Source organism: Myotis myotis, unplaced genomic scaffold, assembly GCF_014108235.1.
Source record: "Myotis myotis isolate mMyoMyo1 unplaced genomic scaffold, mMyoMyo1.p scaffold_m19_p_3, whole genome shotgun sequence".
In the NCBI taxonomy this organism is placed as follows: Eukaryota; Metazoa; Chordata; class Mammalia; order Chiroptera; family Vespertilionidae; genus Myotis; species Myotis myotis.
In genome coordinates this window covers 25,112,292-25,136,154 of record NW_023416335.1, presented here as the reverse complement: position 1 = coordinate 25,136,154, position 23,863 = coordinate 25,112,292, and the positions used below count along the sequence as shown (strand labels likewise).

Sequence of the window (23,863 nt, the reverse complement as noted above, 5' to 3'; positions counted from 1 at the left end):
ACAACAGAATTGTAGGTCTTGCACTGAGTTCAAGATTTACTATAAAGCTATAGTAATCAAGATAGTGTGTTATCAGCATAAGGTAATAATATAGATCAACAGAACAAGATAGAGAGAGCCTAAAAGTAAACACACAGTACTGGTTTTTCACCAAGTTACCAAAGCAATTTAATGGGGGAAATAATGTTTTCAATAAATGATGCTAAAACAATCATTTCAATAAATGATGCTACGTGCAGGAAAAAGTGAACTTTAACCCTAGCATATACACAACTGAACTAGAAATGAAATATGGACCTCAATGTAAAAGCTAAAACTATAAAACTCCTGGAAGAAAATAAAGGAGAAAACCTTCATGACTTTCTTAAATAATATATAAACTATTTTATTTTCTGTTAATCCTCACCCAAGGATATTTTTTCCATTGATTTTTTAGACAGTGGAAGGGAGAGGGAGAGACAGAGAAAGAGAAACATTGATGTGAGAGAGACACATCAATTGGTTGCCTCCTGCTCCCACCCAGGGCCGGGGATTGAGCCTGCAACCTAAGTATGTGCCCTTGACTGGAACTGAACCTGGGACCCTTTGGTCCATGGGCAGATGCTCTATCCATTGAGCCAAACTGGCTAGGGCTAAACCATTTTAAAACACAAACTTAAACAAAACATAGTTAAGAAAATGAAAAGGCAAGCCTCTGGCTGTGAGAAAAGATTTGCAAAAGATATATCTAGTAACAGACTTAATTCCAGGTTACACAATGAACTCTAACAATTTAAAAATAAGCAAATTATTTTAAAATGGGCAAAAGATTTGGACTCTTCACCAGAGATGTGAATGGCCAATAAACATAAAAAGGTTCTCAGCATCATTTATCTTTGGGAAAATGCAAATAAAAACTACAGTGAGATGGCACTACACACCCACTAGCATTGCTAAAATTAAATTAGCTGATAATAACAAGTGTAGGCTAGGAGTGTGGAGCAAATGGAACTCTTGAACACTGCTATTGGAACATGGTACAGATGCTTTGAAAAACAGTTTAGAAGTTTCTTATAAAGTTAAACATATACTTAAATGTGATCATAGGAATACTCCTAGGTATTTACCCAAAAGAATTGTATTTAAATGGTAACAGCAGTTTATTTCATAATAGCCCCAACCTAGAAACAGCCCCGTGTCCATCAGCAGATGGCTGATGAACATACATATAATGGAATATTACTTACCAATAAAAAGATATAAATTACTGATGTAAACAATATGGATGGATTTCAAAACCACTGCAATGAATAAAAAAGGTACAAAAATGTTTATACCACACTGTATGGTTCCAATTATGATATTTGGGAGAAAATTCTAATCTTTCTAAAAAGCAAGCAGAGTCATTGCCTGAGGCCAGCAGTTGGGAAAGGACTGAAGGGGGGAGGGGGCGGGACACATGGGAAATTCTAGGAGGGGAATGTTTTATCTGTAGGGGTGGTGACATGAGTAGATAAATATATCAAAACTCATTGAAATACATACTTAAACTGGTTGCATTTTATTATATATAAACTAGGTTTTTGCCTTGGAAAATCAGATGGGTAGTGTGCCACTTACAGACGTAGGAAACAAGCAGCAAATCTGGCTCAGAGAAGAGTTATTTGGGAAATGTTGAATGTGAGGTCTTCTTTGTGTGGATCTGTTTTCAGTTCACTTGGGTAAATACTTGGGAGCGGAATTGCTGGGTCACAGTAATTCTATTTTGAACTTTCTAAAAAGTGCCAGACTGTTTTCCAAAGTGGCTGCACGATTTTACTTTCCCACTGGCAATGTCTGAGGGTTTCAGTTCTTCACATCCTCACTAACACTTGTAATTGTCCATCCTTTTGATTACAGCCCTCCTAGTGGGTTGTGGCAGAGTTTTTATAACAAAAAGCAGCAGTTAGAACAATACGGTGGACAAGCACATTCTCTGATCAACCAGAGGACCCAGTCAACCACAGGCAGTAGACTAGGGGGTAAGACTGATACTACTTCCGTATCAGTGCCTGTGGTGCCCTGTCTGACAGTTAGGGGCAGTGGTTGTCACTGCCCTGGGGACCAGTCAGAAATGCAAAGTTTCGGACTCTATCCCACCAGACCTTCTGAGTCAGAGACTCTGGGGTCCCTGTGATTCCAGTGATCCCACCCCTCCATGTCAGCTTTAACCACCTTATTAGGGATGATTAATATGCACCAAATCCATCATCCTCTGCAAATGATGATGGTGAGCAAGGAAAGAGCTTTTTGAAGCTTCAATCATACAACTCAAGTGAAAGGGTTTGACACTTTCCAGTCATGAGTGACAGTGTTGATGTAAAATGTTCACAATAATTTCGACAGAGAAAACCCAGCAGGAAGGTAAACATGAATATCACAACTACCATCCAAGGCAGTAACACATGTCATTTCCCTCATTGTTGTTGTTATAAATATTCCTTATTGATTAAAAATTTCAGCCCAGCTGGCGTGGCTCAGTGGTTGAGCACTGACCTATGATCCAGGAGGTCACGGTTCAATTCCTGGTCAGGGCATATGCCCAGGTTGCTGGCTCGTTCCCCAGTGTGGGACGTGCAGGAGGCAGCTGATCAATGACTCTCTTACCACTGATGTTTCTCTCTCTCTCTTTGAAATCAATCCTATATAATAAAAGGCTAATATGCAAATTGTCTCCTCGATGGGCGTTCAACCAGAAGTTTGACCAGGGGGTGGGGTTAACCAGCCAACCGCCCGCGACCCCTCCCCCTGGTCCTAACCCCAATTGGCCGCACCCACCCCGTTTGGGGCTGGCTGGCAAGATCCCACCTGTACACAAACTCGTGCACCGGGCCTCTTGTAAAAATATATTAAAAAACAAATTTCAAAGAGCATGCCATCATAGTTCTCCTTAAGCTCCTAGGGAGGAGGATGGCACTGGAGCTTCACAGAACAATCACTTAAAACAGTAAGGGTGGCCCCACCCATACAAAGTGAAGCAGACCAGGGATACTCCCAGGACCTGGTATGTTGATTACCATCCAAAACAGAGGAAAGAAAATTCCTTGGAGAACTACTCTATGCTTCTTTCATATACTGCCATTTAAAAATCGTCCCTATCTACCTTTCTTACAAGCTTACAAACTCAGTTACTCGGTCAGGGAAAGGCTCTTTGAAGCTACATCTTTCTGTAGTTACTTCCTTCAGATACAGGTCAGATTCACGGCTTCTCTGCATCTTCTCCTGGGAGCAGTCAGCATTAGAAGTGAAGCCAGACTTAGATCACGTCGGTTGCTCTGGCTTAGCAATTTCCGCCCCGGTGGCCAGCAGAGGCAGCCGCTCACATGTGCACGTGGGTACACAGGAGGAGCCACCTGGCTGAACAGCAGCAAGCTCACTGTCAGAGCAGAACTGCTGTTCCTTAACTCGCACCCCTCACTGACCGCACTAGTCTTCATAGCATTTCTCTGGTCTGAGACGTCACGGTGTCTCTGAGTGAATTCAGAACCTTCTGGTAAGTGTCCAGAATGGCCTGTGCGGTGGGCCTCTCTGCAGGAGTCTGGCTCTTACAGGCCTTATGAATATCGAACAAATGGAATCGGACCATGTCGCTCCCTTCGACGTGCCCCAAAAGGAAACTGGAGACATCGGGAATCTTCCAGATGTCGATCTTCTCATCGTACGAGGGCATGAGATCGTCACGAAAAGGCACGTCCTCTCCATAGGGCCACAGCTGCTCCGGAGCCACGAAATCCCCGTGAAGCTCCCTGTGGCCGCACTTCACCAACGCCCCGGCGCTGCGGTTCACCAGGGGCAGGGCGTCCAGGTCGTTCACCACGATGCTGAAGTTACTGGTCAGCAGGTACTGGGACAGCGTCTTGGGCAGGTCGTTGGAGTCGCACATGACCCGCGTGCCCAGGGGGCTGTGGTGCAGGTAGTGGATGATGCCCACGTAGTCCATGGCCAGCTGCAGCCGCTGCTGCCAGGTGTTCACAGCTTGGTACTTGGAAAGGTTGAGCGTCGCTTCCAGGCTGCTCAAGGACCCTAAGGGGTGATACTCGGTGAGAATAGTGTTGTCATCTTCACAGAAGCCAAGCAGCGTGACAACATGTTTGCTCTGCAGAGATTTCAGCATCTGCAGTCCGTGGAGGAAATCGTCTTTCATCTCCAGACTGGTGAGCCGTGAGAGAGCGACTTTGCGTTCCTTCCACTCAGACAGAAAGACCTGAAACAGAGCCAGAGCACATCACCTGGGTTAGAGAGCCGGGAAACAACTCCACAGATATCTTTAAGAACTGGATGTGGTACAGAGGATACAGAAATTGATGAGACACAGACCTGACCCTAGGGTTGCTCTTAGTCTAGTTATAAAGACTCACTTATGAGCAAACACAAGATACCCAGCGAGGCAAGCGCCCTATTAGCGGGAGGCTGTGGAAGGACTGGCTCTGGTCAGGGTGCTGCGGGGCCATCCGTCCGGCCATCCGGAGAGGGTGCCGGAAGGCTCCTGGGAATTACTCTAAAGCAGGGGTGGGGAATGTCCAGCCCTGGGGCCATATAAGGCCTGCGAAATCATTTGGTCTGGCCCTGCCAAGGCATTAGGGGAGAGTTAATTAAATGTCTGACCAAATATAGCTGGCTAATTTTTAAGTTGATAATTTTGAATGGCCTGTGAATGATGTTATAAATATCCAAATGGCCCTTAGCTGAAAAAAGGTTCCCCACCCCTGCTGTAAGGATGACCAGGGCTTGCAGGGTGGATGTGAGCACGGGAAACGCATTCCCAGGAGAGGGGACTGCGTGTGTACGGTAAGGCACTGAGTGGCAAACAGACTACCAGTTCCAAAATACTGCAGCACAAAGGGGGAGAAGAGATGACTGGAAAATCCTACACAGGCAGGGAGCCCAGCCAGCCCATCACACATAACAAGATTACGCACTAATTTTAAAAGGTAGCACAGTAAACCACAAATAGGAATAGTTCTATGTAAGGTAAACATTTTGACATGGTCTGTGGGTTTGTGTGACTTCAGCTGTACAAGTAGGAGTGGAAATGCCACAAACACCAGACTTGCCCTGGTTCACAGCTTCCAGAAAACTGTTCGGTACTGCCTTAGATCCTCAATTATTATTAGGTAGGCAAGGCTTGCAGGAAGTGCTGTAATTAAGAACCTCTGATCTTCCCCTTAAATTCCCAAAGGAAAGGCAGAAGACTGCAGAAGAGAGAACAGCTCCAAGGCCTGATCCCTGCCCCAGGCTGCTACTGCCCCCAGTGGGCTGTGTCTCTCTGCACTCTGCTTCTTCATTGTGAACGTAAGAAAGAAATCTGGGACATGATTTATCAAGAACTTTTAACATCTAAGTCTATATCTATTTAAGACAATAATTTAAAATAGATAAAAAGTTGTAGGAATAAAAATCTGGCATTATTTACAAAAACATAAACTGGAAGCTATCCATCCATCAAAGAATAGGGAGTAGTTCAGTTATGGTAGGTTCACTTAAAAGAATATTATGTGGTCAACAAAATGCATACATTGATAGAGTTTTCACAGATAAAAGTATGCTGCAAATAAAACAGGCTATAAAATTACACAGAAATCAAAGAAAGAGGCTAATGTTTCAGCTCGCAGTCATATGGTACAATTCTGGGTGATATTTTTTCTTTACACCTTTTGGTATTTTCCATCTTTTCCAGAATGAATATATATTACTTTCATATTTTAAGACATTTTTTAACAGAACTCAAATATTATATCCAATGGAGGTGGGCCAGAGGACTCTGAAGATTTCTGTTGGATCTGAGAAGGACGATTCACTAATAGAAAAAGCCATGTAATGGATTGGGTTCTCTTTCCCATCTAGCTCTAGAATTTTGCAGAGACCTGTAACATGATTTTAAAGACATGATGGAAATTTAAATTATTTCCCATTTTTTTCTTTTTAACAACAATCCTACATAATAAAAGCATAGTATGCAAATTGTCCCCTAGACTGGGAGTTTGTCCGAGAGTTCAACCAGGGGACGGGGCTGGCAGCCATGGGAAGAGAGGGAGGCCCCGGCCAGCAGCCGACAGCCACTAGGGACCCTACCAGTGCATGAATTTCATGCACTGGGCCTCTAGTGTTACAATAAATAGCCTTATAGTTACATTTCTGTGGTGGGCTGGCATGGCCATGGCATACTCAGCCCCACATTGGGTGCCTTATGTGCTGCGTCAGCTCAGCCAGGTTCAGTGAGCCCGAGTGGGGGCGGTGAAGGATTGAGAAAAGACAGACAAGAGAATGAAAGCTGGGTCTCGGTGGGACGCTGTCCTCTCTGATGGAGAGAGACAGTGCCACGGACTACAAGCTGTGTCTTTATTTTATAGCCAGATTCCACGAGACAAAGATGTTTACAACATTCTTGTGGGTTTCGATCCTACTCAATCACATGCACCTGAACTCTATCAAGCCCACATCACTCAGGCACATGGGACCACATGTTCAGACCATAGGTTCAAGCTCACAACTACAGCTGTTGGCTATAATTGTGCTGGGAGGGCCCTGCCCTCCAAGTTGGGACTTGCACGTGGCCATGAGAGGACTGTGCCCTCTCATTCGTCCGAGGCTTGAACCTGTCCAAACACTGTAGCCCAGCGGTTCTCAACCTGTCAGGGAAAGCCGCTTAGAGAAGCGACATCAGAGCTGAGACCTGGATGACCAGGAACTAGCCATGTCAGAGGTGGAGGAAGAGGATTTCAGGCAGAGAACAGCAACTACAAAGGCCCTGAGAGAAAGGCTGTTTGATCAAGGACCAAAAGAAAGGTAGGTGAGCCCCAGCTGGTTTGGTTCAGTGGATAGAGCGTCGGCCTGCGGACTGAAGGGTCCCGGGTTTGATTCCAGTCGAGGGCACATGCCTGGGTTGCGGGCTCGAACCCCGGGGCTGCAAGAGGCAGCCAATCAATGATTCTCTCTCATCATTGATGTTTCTATTTCTCTCTCTCTCTCCCTTCCTCTCTGAATTCAATGAAAATATATTTTAAAAAAAGAAAGGTAGGTAAGTGCAGGGTAGAGGGAGTGAGGATGATGTCGGGGGTGAGTTTGGGGGTAGCAGGGAGCAGATCATGGTAGGAGGTTTGTATCGCCCCGCCCCTCCCAGGGCAATGGGAAGCCACTGAAGGGGTTTTAAGGAAGAGAATGGCGTGGTCGGAATTGTGTTAGGAAGTGGCTCTGCCTGGTGCATGGTGAAGGGCAAAAGTGGAAGCAGGGATGCCAGTTCCAAGGCAAGAGCTAATGCAGACTTCACTAAAATGGGCCGGGGACGGAGGTTATCAAACAAGTTTGGGATGTGGGTGAGAGGACTCCAGGTGACTCCCAGGTTTTGGCTCGAGCGACTAGGTGAGAGGTGATGGCATTCTCTGCGATTTTAAGGCTGGGGAAGAACAGGTTTCAGAACAGGAAATGACCAAGTGCCAAACTGGATGTACTTCGATGCTCAAGAGCCCTCCAAGCAGAGGTGTGGAATAAATAGCTGGATACACAAATCTGTGGCTCCGGGGAGGGGTACAGGCTGGAGATATAAATTTGGGAGTCACCAGCATATAAATTGTATTTAAAGCAATGGCACTAGATTAAATCAACTAAACGTGTATCTAAAGAAGACAGAAGAAGAGGTCCAGGAAGGAACCAAAAGGAATCAGGATTCTCAGCCTCAGGACCACTGACATTTTCGACCAGATATTGTTTGTTGAGGATGACTAGCAGCATCCCTGGACTCCACCCACTGGATGCCAGCAGCACCCCCATAGCCCCCACTATGACAACCTCAAATGTATCTCTACTCATTGTATCTCTACTCGTTGCTAAACGTCCCCAAGTGCCCTCTGATTTGGAGGCAGGATGGGGAACAGAAGCAGCAAAGGAGAGTCATCAGGAGTGGCCAGCGAGGGAGGAGGAACACGAAAAACACGTCACAGCGCGAAGAGCCAGGGCTGCAAGCAGAGAGGAGTCAATTGGATCAGGACTGCGAGAAGGAGCAAGAGGAAGACGGAGGAACGCCCACCCCGAGGCGCACTGGCCTCTGTGAGAGCCATGGCGGAGTTTGGAAGCCGCAGGACAGAGGGCGGAAGCATGAAAGAGAGAAGAGGTAGAAGAGCTGTGGCAGTTTTACTACAGAGGGAGGGGGATCAAGAGAAGAGGATGGCCTTATTCAAAGCACATGTTTGTGTGCCAGTAGGAATGATCCTCAGAGCAGGAAACACTGATGATGCGGGGGGGGGGGGGGGGGGGGGGGGGGGGGGACTGAAGCGAGGGAAGTTGTGAGGAGTCAGGGACCAACCACGCCTGAGCTGGAGGTTCAAGGACTAGTGGTGGGAAGATGAGGAAATTCCCTTTAGGTGGCTTCTATTTCACCCTAACTCATGTAACAAGGTCATCAGCTAAGTCAGGGGTTGGGGTGTTGAGGAAATATCTGTCTCAGAGATTGGGAAGGAAAAGTTACTAAAGGAATAGAGTAGCCAGCTGGTCTGTGCTGAGGGCACAGATGAGATCTGTGGTCGTGCGCTCAACCACACAGCTGTGCTTATGTGCGGATGGGTAGTGGGTCAGCCGTGTTTGGGGCTCTCCAGTTAAGGCACGATGGAGAGAGATGCAAGGGAGTTGTGGCAAGTGTGTGAGGGAAGGTGATGAGGATGACGGCCACGGGACCTCCGCTGCTGGGTAAATCAGGGAGTGCAGGCAGGAGCGTGTCAGAAAGGGAAAACGTGCCGAAACCGGTTTGGCTCAGTGGACAGAGCGTCGGCCTGCGGACTGAAAGGTCCCAGGTTCGATTCCGGTCAAGGGCATGTACCTGGGTTGCGGGCACATCCCCAGTAGGAGATGTGCAGGAGGCGGCTGATCGATGTTTCTCTCTCATCAATGTTTCTAACTCTCTATCTCTCTCCCTCTCTGTAAAAAAATCAATAAAATATATTAAAAAAAAAAAAAAAAAAGAAAAGTGAAAACGTAACACCAATGGACCAAATGAGACAGGAATTACTGAAGCAGGGGTGCTAGGGAGGAGGTGGGGGGCAGAGAGTGGGGCGTCAAGAACTCTGGTTAAAGAAACTCCTACTGAGAAACCCGTGCCCTCCCAGTGTGGGTGTCAGTGAGGAGGGCGCCCACCTGTATGGAAAGGCAGGAAGCTTGTTCCTTCAGGGCTTGTTCAGATGAGGGAGGAGGAAGGAAGGGGAGATGAGGGAGGAGAGACAGAGCTATGGCAGGTTTAATACAGAGAGAGGGGAATGAAAGTTCTATTTAAAGAGTTTGTGTTTGTGTACCAATAGGAATGATCCTCTGAGTGGGAAAAACTGACGTGCAGGAGCCGTGAAAAGTCAGGGACCAACCACACCTGAGCTGGAGGTTCAAGGTTTTCTGGAGGGCAGTGAGAGTCTACACTGGGCCAGACCTGCACAGGCACTGATGGGGCAAGACGAACAGGCTCCTGACCCCAACCCGCTAGCATCGGTGCTCAGAGTACTTTTGCCCTGAGAGCAAGTTTTGGCCAAAAGCACACAGAGAATAAATGTAACAGCCTTTAGTCACACTAATAAACAAACACATTCCTCGGGGTTGGTACCCACATTATTAAATCCCGTATTTGGATGGGCACGATGTGTAGAATTCCCTAAAATCAAGTCTGTCCTCATACAACAATGATTTGCCACCATCAAAGCTACTCAAAAACATACCCTCTGAGGTAAAAAGCAATTCCAAAAAATAAAGTTTAAAATGTTCCAAGTGATTCCAATAATACAAAACAAGTTGGCGGGAACCTCTTTGGAGGGGACAAATTCACTGCTATGTCCTCTTCTCTACTTAATCCTTTTGTGGTGATTTCTTCACATCCGAATGCTTTCAATACCATCCCAAATACACATTCCCCAAACCAAGACCCCCAAATGCTGGACTCGGACATCCAACCAACTGCCTGCATGACATCTCCTGTGGACATCTAGTCGGCCTCGCCATGTCCGCCTCCCGCACACACAGTCTGCTCCTTCCCATCTTCTCCGTATCAGGTAATGACGACGCTATTTGTCCTGTTACCCAGGCCAAGAGCCTGGTAGTCACCCTCTTTCCCTTGTACCCCACATCCAATCTATTGGCTCTACCTTTAAAATAGGACTGAATCCAATAGTTCTCATTGCATCCACTGCTAACAGCTGGTCAAGCTGTGACCATCTCTCAGCTGCCAGGCCTAGCCCGGCCACCTCCGGTCCCTCTCTGACTGTGTGCTACCTCTCCCCCTCACCCTGCCCCTGGGCTCACGGGCTCCTTCCTGCTCCCCAGACAACCAAGCGGGTTTATCTTGGGCCCTCTGCTGGTACCCACCTCTGCACTGGAACATCCTTTCCCCAAATATCCACACAGCTCACTCTCGGGCGGTTCCGGCCACCTAGAGGAACAAGCCTGTCACCCGCCCTGCTTTGTCTTCACAGCGCATCATGGACATGTTTCAATACACACCGTTCCTTATTTTCCTGACTGTCTGACTCCCCAACTAGAAAGCAAGCTTCAAGGATCTTTGTTTCTTTCACTGTTTCACCCCTAACAGCCACAACAATGAATGAATGAATCTTTAAAAGAACCAGTTACCTTGTTTTATGGTTCTACTTTATATCAATGCCTGTCCCTTCTCCCTGTCTAACTGACTTCTTCCTTTAAGACGTCTCCTTTCCACATTCATGGGAGCAGCAGCCGGGGTCCCCATCTCCCAAAATAAAGACCAGCACTTTATCAAGCTGCAGCCCCTCAGGCATTTTTCTGCTCCCTCCTTCCCTTTCACTAGTCATTCAGCGCATCCTCACAAAGGACCTGTCTTTGTTCAACAGTCCTGAACTGGCTTCCAGAGTCGCTCTTTGTTTTATCAGTAAGCCTCGGTTACCATGGAAATGATGGCCACCAAAATGCAGCACACACTCCTTGCTGATAAGACAAGGGCTCTTGAAGCCTCTGAGAACTGAATTCACCCCTTTGGCTTCTCTCATTAAAATTAAAAACCTAAAAAAAATCAATATACCATCATACAGTATGAATAGTAAGAATGAAAATATTGCCCACAATCCTTCACTGTAGCACAATTTCTATCATTTTTATATATTTTTAAAAAATATATATTTTATTGATTTTCTCAGAGAGGAAGGGAGAGGATAGAGAGTTAGAAACATCAATGAGAGAGAAAAATCGATCAGCTGCCTCCCGCACACCCCCCACTGGGGATGTGCCCAGATCAAGGTACATGCCCCCGACCGGAATCGAAACTGGGACACTTAAGTCAGCAGGCCAAAGCTCCACTGAACCAAACTGGTTAGGGCCAGTTTTATATTTTTTTACATAAATACATGATTTTGCAGTTGAATACAGTATATTCAACAATTTTGTATTTTGCTTTTTTTACTTCTCATCCTAACTTTTTTTCATGTTGCTGCCCAGGTTCCTAACTACATTTAATGGTTACAGAATATTCTATCAAGTGGTTGGACCATAACGTAATTAACCATACTGCTGCAGTTACTATTTCTAGTTTTCTATTACTATCAAAAACAAAGCAGCCCGGCCGGGCGTGGCTCAGTGGTTGAGCATTGACCTATGAACCAGGAAGTCATGGTTTGACTCCTGGTCAGGGCACATGCCCAGACTGCAGGCTTGATCCCCAGTGGGGACTGTGCAGAAGGCAGCTGATCAATGATTCTCTCATCACTGATGTTTCTATCTCGTTCCCTCTCCCTTCTTCTCTGAAATCAATAAAAATATAAAAACCCACAAAAACAAAGCAAAGCACTTCTTTAAGCATTTGGCTTTTTTCCTTCCTCCAGACTGTTTTATTAGATGTGCAGTTACTGGGCTCAGGATGCCAAGTTGCTTTCCCAAAGGGCCACCCATCAACACCGCGATGGTAACACAGGTTAATCAGGAACTCACTCTCTTCACGGCTCCCTCCCCAACACGCTTCAGCTGCCTCACTTCTGTCCTCAGCTCCTCACAGGACAGCCATGCTGAGCAGTTGTTCATCTGCCCCACTCTGAAGTGGCCATAGGGACAGTGCCGGGGGTCCAGGGCGGAACGCCGGGGGGCGATGAAGAAGTGATCGAGGCAGAGGTAGAGGAGCGCGTTCATGACAGCCATGGCCAGCAGCAGCCCCACGACTGGGGGCACCTCCCTGTGGGGGGGACTCCTTCTACCATCCTGCGGCTTCATCTCCATGTTGTTATCCTCTGTAATTTCCTGAAACGTAAGATGAAACAAGTAATAACGGCTGTCTTTCATTTTCCGTAAGGTGTTTTGATGATGAGGGACTGACGGTGGCACACCCTCTAGGCCTCTTATACGCAAGGATCCTGCACTTTGGTGTCATCGTGAGGGTGAAAGAAGGGACTGAACGCTAGGCTCACACTAAATGCTCAGTGTCAGCTGCTCTCATAGTCAGTATTTTTTATTACAAACCACAGTCTGGGCTCCTCTATTATAGATTCAATTAGAAGGGAGGTGTTAGTGTGCGTCCGATTTTGTCTGACTCTCCCACCGTGTTTGCACCGAGTTGATATTCAATGCCGAGTTAGTCAAATGAAAGCAGCAAACTGGGGGTGTCCGCCCAGTGGGGCTGGGACAGAAGCTGGACAAGGGAGAGCAGTAGGGGACTCGCTGGGGTGATCGGAGGGGCTGCAATGCCCTTGAACCCAGCAAAGGAGCTGGCAGGTTCCCTGGAAGGTACTCAGAAGCTCCTTAATGCTTTTAAGCAGCAAAGGCTACTCTTCAGCAGGCGTGAAAGGTGCATCTGGGGTGGAAGGGACTGAGGCCGAGGGACGGGCAATGAGCCGGGATTAGAGCCAATGAGTATGTAGCTAGAATGGTGGCGGTGAGAATGGAGAGGGTGACGCAGAGATGGACCTCACACTATGGAACCGCTGAGGGCGTGGTCACTCACCACAGGAACGCCCTGGCGCCGGTGTGCGGGCTGTGGTGAGGGCGGGCATCACAGCTTTAGTTGTTGGGTGGTGGAGGGTTGGGAGGGGAGAAGGCGGGGGAAGGGCCCTGGACATCAGGTGCTGGACACTCAGGGTGCTGGAGGCAGACCCTACTCTGAATGAGAATGAACGGTGTCAATACCTCGACAAGGGATGTGGTGCGTCAGTACCAGCTCTGGGACGCAGGGGGCACATCGGTGACAGGACTGACCCTGCACTTCTGGGGTCTGAGACACTTGTGAACGGAGCATTACCTTCTAGGTACGTCTTCCTTCTGCCAGTTCAGGTCTCCATCCGGACACCAGGACAGTCAGTGCTCTGGTGCGCCCCGGGCCCTGGTTTCAAAGGACCCTGCCACCACGTGCCAAAAGGCCTGCTACGGAAAATTACAACCCTGCACTCAGACCAATGCCATCGTACAAACGGCCCATCTTCCCAGGGGCCCTCGTTGTGCCTGGGTGTCCCTCGGGCTCCTGATTCCCAGGCTGGTGCAGCGGCTGCAGGAAGTCCTGCAGCCCAGCTGTGGTCACAGGCCCTGTCCGCTTGTCTGGAGGCGACGCTGAGCATCGGTGTGAACCTGGCAGTCTCCCAGAAACCAGACCCTGGGCTCCACTCTACAATCCAGATCGGAACGTGACCACTTTACAGACAGCCCTGCTTGCCTCTGAGCCCATCAAAACAAAGCTTCGTGTCAATTTTGCCTAAACGCCACCTGTAATAATACTGTGCCCCAAATCCTGTAGTGACACTCCCTTTTCCGCCGACAGAGACACCAGGTCTCTACACTGTGCAGCTCACGCAGTCGATGGGTCAATAAACCTGACCGGTTCGTTCCCATGGCCTACGCCCCCTCTCTTCAAACTATCACCTCGACCCCCCTGATGATCCTGTGACCTATATTCCTGGGAAAACAGAAGCCACCAGAGAGCACTGCCACAAGCTGCCAACATCACCGCGCAGGCTCCTGCTCCCTGTACCCCTCTCCTGTGACTATGAACAAAGGGGGGTTCCCAGCTCTGCACCTGTGCACAGGTCCCTCTCTCGCGCCTGCTCACGGGCACTGCCCCAGCAGGTCTCCCCTCTTCTCCTGCATCATGGCCAGGATGCCCTAACTTCCCCCATCATTTCAAACATTATTCCTTCACTCTACTTCCCCCTCAGTTATTGCCTTATTTTTCCCTTACCTTTTTGCAAATTCCTTAAAAAGCTATCTATACTTGCCTGTCCGGTGTGACTCAGTCAGTGGTTGGGCATCGACCTGTGAATCAGGTCACGGTTCAATTCCTGCTTGGGGCACATGTCCCGGTTGTGGGCTCGATCCCCAGTGGGGGGAAGGGAAGAGGCAGCTGATCAATGATTCTCTCTCATTATTGATGTTTCTATCTCTCCCTCCTCTTCCTTCCTCTCTGAAATCAATAAAAATATTTTTTTTAAACTATCTATACTCACTATCTCCATCTCTCTCCTCCATTTCTCTTGAACTCAATGCTACTCCACCCGCACTGACCCTATCAAAGTGACCTCCACATTGGTAAACACAACAGTCAATTCAGTCCTGGTATTGACCTCTCAGCATAGCTGATCACTCCTTCCTTCTTCAAACGCTTTTACTTGGTTCCCAGGAAACTTCACTCTGGTGGCTCCCCAGTCTCTGTCTGTAAATGCCGGGTGCCCCAGGGCTCAGATTTGACCTCTTCACTCCCTCTCTCAAGGGGGTTATCTATCCAGAGTCATGACTCTCCATCTCCTGCTGACCGCTCCCAAGTGTCCAACAAAAAATACAATAACTCAATTTTTAAATGGGCAAAGGACTTGAATAGACATTTCTCCAAAGATATATAGATGGCCAATAGGCACATGAAAAGATGCTCAACTTGATTAGCCATCAGGGTAATGCAAATCCCTCCACACATCCACTAGGATGCTGTAATAAAAAAGTCAGGCAATAACAAGTATAGACAAGGATGTGGAGAAACAGGAACCCTCATGCATTGCTGGTGAGAATGTAAAATGGTGCAGCCACTGTGGAAAACAGTCTGGCAGGTCCTTAAAGCTAAACAAAATGTTGCCATATCACCCAGTAAATCCACTGCTCGGTATATACCCAAGAAAACATACATTCATATAAACACCTGTAGATGAATGCTTATAGCCATATTATTCATAATTGCCTACTTCCCAAACTCGACACCTGCTTCCTCCCTTGCCCCCCAAATAGCTGTTTTCAGTGCTCACAATCTCAATAAATGACAATTGTATTCTTCCAGTCACCCAGGCCAGGGAAGCTGCAGGTCAAGGGTCAGCACAGTGACATTGGTCCTCCAAGCAGGAAGTTTTAGAAATAATGGGTTCTTCTACAATTCTGTGTGCTTTTTCTAATTATCTGAAGAAAAGGCTGCTTTGCTTATCCCTGCTGTAAGAGGTGCCCAGTAAACCCTGGCTCTCCTGAACTGCTCCAGCATCGCTCAACAACCTCCTTTCCTTTTTCTTTTTAATCCTCACTCAAGGACATAATTTTTAATTGATTTTTGAGAGAGGAAGGAGGGAAAGAAGGGAAGGAGAAAAAGAGAGAGAGAGAGAGAGAGAGAGAGATCAGTTACCTCCCATATGTGCCCCAACTGGGGACCAAACCCAAAACCTAGGTATGTGCCCTGACGGGGAATCGAACACACAACCATTTGGTATACAGGACGACGCTCCAACCAACTGAGCCACCCGGCCAGGGCAACAACCTGCTTTTCTTGAATCAATGCCATCTGCTCACACCACCGCCTGTCTTCCAGCTATGCCCAGCAACGTTCTGACGGTTGCTTGCTCCCCTTTCTCATCAAGATCCCAGGCCCAGATCTTTCTCTCCGGCCCATGCTGCCATCCTCAGGGGCTTCAGATGAAACTCTGATGACTTTTACCACTCGGGCCTCCCAGGCTCTGGAGCTTCTCCCACCAGTCCTGATCCTCGGAAGATGCTCGGAAAGAAACGAGTCAAACAGCTGCCAGCTCTCCTCGGCAACACTGACAGCTGACCAAGTGTCTCATTTAGACCTCAGGTCAGGGACCAGCAAACCTTTTCTGTAAACGTCCCGATAATAAATATTTAGCTGCGGGGCGGAAGCGGACACTGAGGTAACCACATCACTGTGACTCCTGGTGCACCGAGCAGCAGTGCCCGGGATGAGAGGCCACAGCTGCTCAACCCCATCACCAGAGCAGCCCCGAATACGACATATACAAATGCGCATGGCTTTATTGTAACAAAACTTTATTTATGGACAATGACATTTGCATTTCACATAGTTTTCATTGTCACAAAAGATTATTCTTTTGACGTTTCTTAGCTCGCGGGTCGTACAGAAACAGGTGGTGGGCAGCAGTTGGCCAAGCCCAGCGTAGGTGTGGATTCTCCTGTGGGTCTGCTGCAGGCCATCTTCGCATTCTATGGTTCCCTCTCTGTAATCTCGCCCATTAACGTGGCTTTCATGCCACATAAACACCAATTCCAAGTCTCTACCGTGGGCCAGATCTTCCTCCTAGGCGTCACTCAGCTGGCTCTCCAAGGTCTGGGATGGGTCTCTCTATCCCCAGCATGTCCCCTCTCCAGGGTTCCCTCTCTGTGACGGGCACACAACACACCCGTTCCCTTAAGTCACAAAACAGGAGATTCTAAACCACGGGTGGGGAAGGTATGGCCCACCAAGGCAACTGCATTTATTATTTACTAGTGGCCCGGTGCACTATATTTGTGCACGGGGAGGGGGGGGTGTCCCTCAGCCTGGCCTGCACCCTCTCCAATCTGGGACCCCTCCGGGGATGTCCGGCTGATGGTTTAGGCCCCATCCCACAGGGATCACTATCTGGGACCGCTGGCTCCTAACCGCTCATGTGCCTGCCTGCCTGATCGCCCCTAACCACTCTGCCTGCCAGCCTGATCGCCCCCAACTGATCCCCCCTTCCGGCCTGATCACCCCCAACTGCCCTCCCCTGCTGGCCTGATTGCCCCCAACTGCCCTCCCCTGCTGGCCTGATTGCCCCCAACTGCCCTCCCCTACCGGCTTGTTCACTTCTAACCGCCTCTGCCTCGGCCCCGCCACCATGGCTTTGTCCAGAAGGACATCTGGAAGGTCTCCCGGTCTACTTAACATATTACCCTCTTATTAGTATAGATTATTAAATTCAATAAATCTAGGAGCTTTTTTCAGAGCAACATAAATTTATATTAAGTGAATTATATTAAGCAAATAATGTTATAAGTATCCAAATGGCCCTTGGCAGGAAAAAGGTTTCCCACCCATGCTCTAAACCAACCAGTCACCACATACAGTCAATTCTATCGCCCAAATGGCTCTCAGATCTGCCCATTTCTCCCCGTTCTTGCTCCCCAGGCTGGTCTAAGCCACCGGCATCTCTTACCTGGGCTTCTGCAACAGTTTCCTACATGGTCTCCTACGCTCTCCTTTTCAATCCACTCGCCACACAGCAAATAGGATCTATTTTTCTTTCCTGAAATGTTTCAAGCACAGAGAAAACCAAAAAATAAGATTATGGACATCTATTCAGCTTTGTCAGGTAACTGCATCATGTTTAAAGATCTTTTTTAAAGGTATAAAAATATTACATATACAGTTGAAGCCCCTGTGGACCCCGCCCAATCCTCCACTGCTCCCTCCCAGGAAATCACCCTCCACAAGTAGGTGTCGGTCAGCAGTTCTCAAACTGGGTCCCTGGGCCTGCAGCATCCCCTCGGAACTTGTGAGAAATTCGAGTTCTTGAGTCCTCGCTCCAGACCTACTGAATCAGAAACTCTGAGGTGGGGCCCAGAAATCTGTGTTGACAAGTCCTCCGGGTGACTCAGACGCACACTAAAGTTTAAGAATCCCTGGTGCACTTAATTCCCATACAGGAGTTTTATTTTCATCACATGAGCCCATTTCTTAAAAAAGGCTTTAGCCCACCTCAATACCCGATGGGCTTTTTTCTTTTAAAGTCATATTTCTGGAGTAGGATGCCCCGAGCCTGGGATAAGACCATGTCGCCGAGGAACTTCCCTGTCCAGAAATAAGCAGAAAAACATAGAATGTTACGGGTAGTGAAAAATACCCAGCAAGTTAAGGAATAACGGTTGGGGCCCGCTGGGTAGGAGAATGCAGGCACTGTTCAGGCACAAAGGATTCCTGACACTGATAGGAAAAAGCTGGCAGACCAGGAAAAGACTGGGAATCACTGCTCTACACTCAGCTTAACTGAAAAAAGAAAAGGGAGGGAGGGAGGGAGGGAGGGCAATGGAACAAAATCAGTTTTTACCAATTTACAAAATAAATATCTTATACAACCAGAGGAGACAGGGATGAATGTCACTCAATACAATTTAGAATGAAGCCCTTAATTAAAATAATTGTGTTAAACATTCCGGATGCTGAGTTAGCTTTAAGGTTCTATAGTAAAGGTAAGAGGTGGAGAAGACAGGACCACTAATGAGACAGCCAGCCCCGGCCGGTGGCCAGTTGGTTGGAGCGTGATCCCCTGAACCAAAGGGATGCGGGTTCTGGTCCGGGCACATACCTAGGTTGCAGGTTCGATCCCGGTTGGGACGAATAGGAAAGGCAACCGACCCATGTTTCTCTCTTTCTCTATATCCTCCTTCTTTCCTCTCTCTCTTCAAAAAAAAAAAAAAAAAAAAAAAAAAAAAAAAAAAAAAAAAGTAAGTCAATAAATGAAATGGCTAAATCCTGCTTTTTAAAAAAGAGCAGCATATGTTTACGCCTAACACAGAGCTTGGAGGCGGCTGGCACGAATGATCGCGTGCAGAATAAACTCCGGGAGAAGGACCAACGGTACAGCCTGGTGTTTCATGTCCAGCGCTCGTCGGGCAGGACGCGGAGGGGCCCGCGCGTGGACGCGGCTGCCCGGGGCCCGCGTGGCCTTCGGTAGGACTCGGGGCGGGCCACCCAAGAGGCGCGGCGGGGCTGCCCGGGCTTGGCATGGGGGACGGGGGCCGGGCCACCCAAAAGGCGCGGCGGGGCTGCCCGAGCTTGGCTTGGGGGACGCGGGCCGGGCCAGGGCCAGACCCCGCGGGAGGCCGAGCTGCGCTCCGCGGCCGCCCCGCAGCACCTCGCCTCGCCCCCCGGTGCACAGCCACGACCCCCCGCAGTGCCCCCATCCCGATCCCAAGCGCAGCGCCTACCTGCGGCCCCGGCAGGGCTCGCGGCCTCCTGCGCCTGCGCAGCCGGAAACGGGCCCGGCAGGACGACCCCGAGGCTGCTCCCTGGCGCCCCCTGGTGTCCACCGCCCGCCGGACACCTGGAGGCCCGATGCTTCCAGACCCCGTGCACTGTCGGGGTCAGACTCCTCCTCTAGCTTCTTCTCCACAAACCTATGAGGACGGATGTGTTGACCTATCACTGTCGTAGACCAGACGCGCAACCCGGTGCTAGGTACGGCAGAGAGGGCCCGGTCAGCGGTTTACAAAGGGTGGCCCTCAGACCCAGTGCTGATGCTTCCCATCTCCAGGGAAACCATTAGACGCCAACATTCTCGGCGCCATCCCAGGGCGGAGTCTACCAGTCTGCTCAGCCAGGCCTCTGGGCGATGCTGATGCCCTGCAGGTTGAGAACCGCAGGTTGGAAGGGAAAGTCGGAGCAGAAAAGCGGACCTTCCCGCATTCAAACGCCCCAAAGGAGGAGCCCTGGGATGGGAAAAAAGCCTATTAAATAATTTTTTAAAAAAAGAAAATGGGTGAGATATGAGAAACTTTGAACATGAGAACTTTGAACAGAAAAGTAATCAGGATGAAACTGACAAGACAGGAAATTAAGGAAAGAAATGAATAAAGTTAAATGCAGTCAGTTCTGCTATAATACATTTAAATATATATATATATATGTATATATATGTTTCAGCATGTTTGATGTATTGGGAAATCATTTGAGTATTGTGTAATTTCCCATTTGTGTGTATGATTTCATCCTGGAGAAACAACAGGTGAATCAGAAAACTGCACCAGCTGAGCTCACTGCACAGGAATGATCTCACACACGTGCACTCCCCTCACCTCTGACAGTGTCTTCAATTCATCCCGTGTGTTTGAGCCACATGCATCCACACCTGGTGTTGCAACTTTCCAATCGATTTCGGCTAATTCTCCAACACTTCGCAATAACTCACAAGCTGCAACCCTTCCAATGCCCACCTCCACAGCAAGCTTCAGGTGTTTTCCAAGGTAAACAGCCATAAAGTGAAAAACTGTACTGCCATTTTCCTTTTTTTTTAAATTTTAACTGATTACATTTTTGAGCGTTGTATCTCTAACCCCATTTTTACCATAAGCCCCCTGGTTTTTATTCGTGATTTTGCATGGCCATGTGATGTAGGAACACAGCATCACGTTCTAGCAGAACTGACTGAACAGCCCTAACCGGTTTGCTCAGTGGATAGAGCGTAGGCCTGCAGACTGAAGGGTCCTTTACCTTGGTTGCAGGCACATCCCCAGTTGGGACTGTGATGTTTCTCTCTCATTGATGTTTCTAACTCTCTATCCCTCTCCCTTCCTCTCTGTAAAAAAAACAACAATAAAATATATTAAAAACTTAAAAAAAAAAACTGACTGAACAAAGGTTTTAAGTGGGTTTCAGGTGGAAGAACAGAGCAGATCGAGTAGGGAGAAGACATCTTAAGTTTGAAATGGAGGGGTAGTCCAAGTTAGTATGCAGCAGGTGAGTGGGCAGTAATAAAGATTCCCCATATACAATAATTATCTCCCTCAAAGGACTCTGTGACACTTGGAGAGAACACACATGGAAAAGAGCCACATCTGAGTTCTTGGAAACTGACTGACTCCATGCTCACAAAGTATCTTTTTGATAAATTGTCACTTTGTTAAACTTCAGACAGAAAATGTAAAGTGGTTAGGCCAGCGGTTCTCAACCTGTGGGTCACGACCCCTTTGGGGGTTGAACGACCCTTTCACAGGGGTCGCCTAAGACCATTGGCAAACACGTATGTAATTAGATATTGTTTTTGTGATTAATCACTATGCTTTATGTTCAATTTGTTTTTTGTTTTTTTTAAAATATATTTTTATTGAGTTTTTACAGAAAGGAAGGGAGAGGGATAGAGAGTTAGAAACATCAATCAGCTACCTCCTGCACACCCCCTACTGGGGATGTGCCTGCAACCAAGGTACACGCCCTTCACCGAATCGAACCCCGGGACCCTTCGGTCTGCAGGCCGATGCTCTATCCACTGAGCCAAACCGGTCAGGGCTTTATGTTCAATTTGTAACAATGAAAATACATCCTGCATATCAGATATTTACATTACGATTCATAATAGTAGCAAAATTAGTTATGAAGTAACAACGAAAATAATTTTATGGTTGGGGGTCACCACAACATGAGGAACTGTATTAAAGGGTCGCGGCATTAGGAAGGTTGAGAACCACTGGTTTAGGCTGATGTAACGGTTTGGTCTGCTTCTGTTACAGTTCTCAATGTAAACTGGTAAACTGCTGTTAGGCATTTTATTAAATAGTCTCTATGAGCTTTGAGTCCTATCAATTTGGGGACATTAATATGATAGTTTCTGAGAGTAAGTGTTATCTTATGAAAACTTCTCATAGTTTTTGTATGTGATGAAACTTTTGAAATTATCTACATAGGATGATACTTTGACAATTTTAATAAAAATCAGAGATTATGGATTCTAAAAACAACAAAAACATGGAAAATATCTATAATAAAAGCATGATATGCTAATTAGACTGGATGTCCTTCCAGACAAAGCCAGGGCTGCGAGGAAAGCCTGGGTCCTGGTTGCCAGAGGGAAGCCGGTGCCAGCAGCGGGAGGGGGGGGTGGGGGAGGAAGGTCTACTCTTGCACTAATTTCATGCATCGGGCCTCTAGTTAAAAATAAAATGCCATAAATATATTTTCTCCAGAAAGTATTAAAATATTGTCTTTCTGAATTCTTGAGAAGAGATAATTTTTCTACTCTTTACAATTTCCTTAGTTGTAGTTTACTGCTTTGAACATTGAAAATTCTTTTTTTATATATATATTTTATTGATTTTTTATAGAGAGGAAAGGAGAGGGATAGAGAGTTAGAAACATCGATGACAGAGAAACATCGATCAGCTGCCTCCTGCACACCCCCTACTGGGGATGTGCCTGCAACCAAGGTACATGCCCTTGACCGGAATCGAACCTGGGACCTTTCAGTCTGCAGGCCGACGCTCTATCCACTGAGCCAAACCGGTTAGGGCTGAAAATTCTTTATTGATAAAGGTGTAAATATGTGCAGGTAGAGAACTAGCTTAACACTCCAACGTCTTCCTGACTTGCATAGGCTGGAAAGCTGTGAACTACATTTCCCAGATTCCTTTTCAGTTGAGTTTTTGATGTCATTAAAGTTCGTTCCTAAATAACATCCTAGATGCACTAAAGTGAGCCTTTACTTTGGAGCTGCATTACATGGGAAGGGAAGCAGATGTGCTCACATGAAATGTGGCAGAGGTGGACAGGATCATTCAGCAGGTTCCTGATCCTAGGCACAGGCAAAAAAAACCTTGATGGTCCAGTTCTGTAGTGTGGCTTTGGGATGTATTTCTGGGAAGATCAGGCAATTATTCTGTGAGCTACCTATATACCTTAATAAAACCTTTGGGGCCGAAACCGGTTTGGCTCAGTGGATAGAGCGTCGGCTTGCGGACTGAAAGGTCCCAGGTTCGATTCCGGTCAAGGGCATGCACCTGGGTTGCGGGCACATCCCCAGTGGGAGATGTGCAGGAGGCAGCTGATCGATGTTTCTAACTCTCTATCTCTCTCCCTTCCTCTCTGTAAAAAATCAGTAAAATATATTAAAAAAACAAAACAAAAAAACCTTTGGGTTTAAACTAGCTTTAGTCAATTTTGTTACATGTAGTCAAGAACTGACCAATTCAAACTTTAATAACAGTTCCTAAAGCATAACCATGTTTCTGGTTTCTACGGTTTTATGTCAACAGTAGAGGACTGGCATATGAAATTCGTGCATGGGTAGGGTCCCTAGGCCTGGCCTGCGATGAGGGCTCATTTTCCCTGGCTGCCGGCAGCCACCAGCGTCCGCGGCCACCCACCCTGGTTCCCCATTCCCCATCGGGCAGCCAGGGGGAAGAACTGAGAAGCTGGCTGTTTCCTCCTGCTCACCAGCCCCAAACCCTGCCGCTGGTCGCCCTGTGTGTGTGTGGGGCAACCAGCTGAGCAATTGGGGCCCTGCTCGCTCGCATCCACCTTGGCCTGGCACCACCCACATCCGCTGGGACCCACCCCGGTTCCCTGTTCCCCATCAGGCGATTGGAGCCTGCCAGCCAGGGGGTGGATCGAAGAGGTTGGCCAGCAGGCCCCAATGGGGGGGGGGGGGTGCGGGGAGGGCTGGGGGCAGCTCCTGCGTTGAGCGTCTGTCCCCTGGTGGTCAGTGTGCATCATAGCAAACGGTCATTCCACTGTCAGGTAGATTTCCATATTATGCTTTTATATAGATTTTCTCCCTCAATTGCTTTTCTAAGCTGGGAAAATGTTCCTTATATATAGTTAAATGCTATTTTAAAAAAGGAAACTATTTCTGGGAATATACCCTAAAAATCCCCAAACACTGGGTCGAAAGAATATATACACCCCTATGTTCATAGCAGCATTACTTACAATAGCCAAGATCTGGAAAGAGCCCAAGTGCACATCAGTAGATGAGTGGATTAAAAAAGCTGTGGTACACTTACACATTGGAATACTACTCGGCCGTAAAAAAGGGACTTTTACCTTTTGTAACAGCATGGATGGACCTAGAGATTATTATGCTAAGTGAAATAAGCCAGTCAGAGAAAGAAAAATACCATATGATCTCACTTATATGTG

General features: G+C 47.7%; 1 protein-coding gene across 13 annotated transcripts; it reads right to left on the bottom strand.

Annotated features, from left to right (window-relative positions):
• Window positions 1–2,639: 2,639 nt before the first annotated feature.
• Window positions 2,640–19,820, bottom strand: POMK (protein O-mannose kinase). 13 transcript variants are annotated; one of them, XM_036301167.1, is made up of 5 exons: window positions 19,162–19,820; window positions 17,933–18,025; window positions 17,391–17,480; window positions 11,941–12,243; window positions 2,640–4,222 (listed from the first exon to the last, which is right to left on the bottom strand). In XM_036301167.1, the coding sequence occupies exons 4-5, from the start codon at window positions 12,220–12,222 to the stop codon at window positions 3,452–3,454; spliced, it is 1,053 nt and encodes a 350-aa protein (XP_036157060.1). In that variant the 5' UTR covers window positions 12,223–12,243; window positions 17,391–17,480; window positions 17,933–18,025; window positions 19,162–19,820; the 3' UTR covers window positions 2,640–3,451. The 13 variants fall into 13 exon arrangements, 5 of the variants coding, with proteins under 5 accessions (XP_036157060.1, XP_036157062.1, XP_036157059.1 ...); XM_036301169.1 differs by lacking the exon at window positions 19,162–19,820 and adding an exon at window positions 18,540–18,629; XM_036301166.1 differs by lacking the exon at window positions 17,933–18,025.
• Between the last annotated feature and the right edge of the window lie 4,043 nt (window positions 19,821–23,863).

Coding starts and splice junctions, on each gene's coding strand:
- POMK (XM_036301167.1), bottom strand. CDS start 12,222: ATGGAGATGAAGCCGCAGGATGGTAGAAGGAGTCCCCCCCACAGGGAG. Junction 4,223..11,940: donor GGGAGGGAGCCGTGAAGAGA/GTGAGTTCCTGA, acceptor GCTCTGTTTCAG/GTCTTTCTGTCTGAGTGGAA.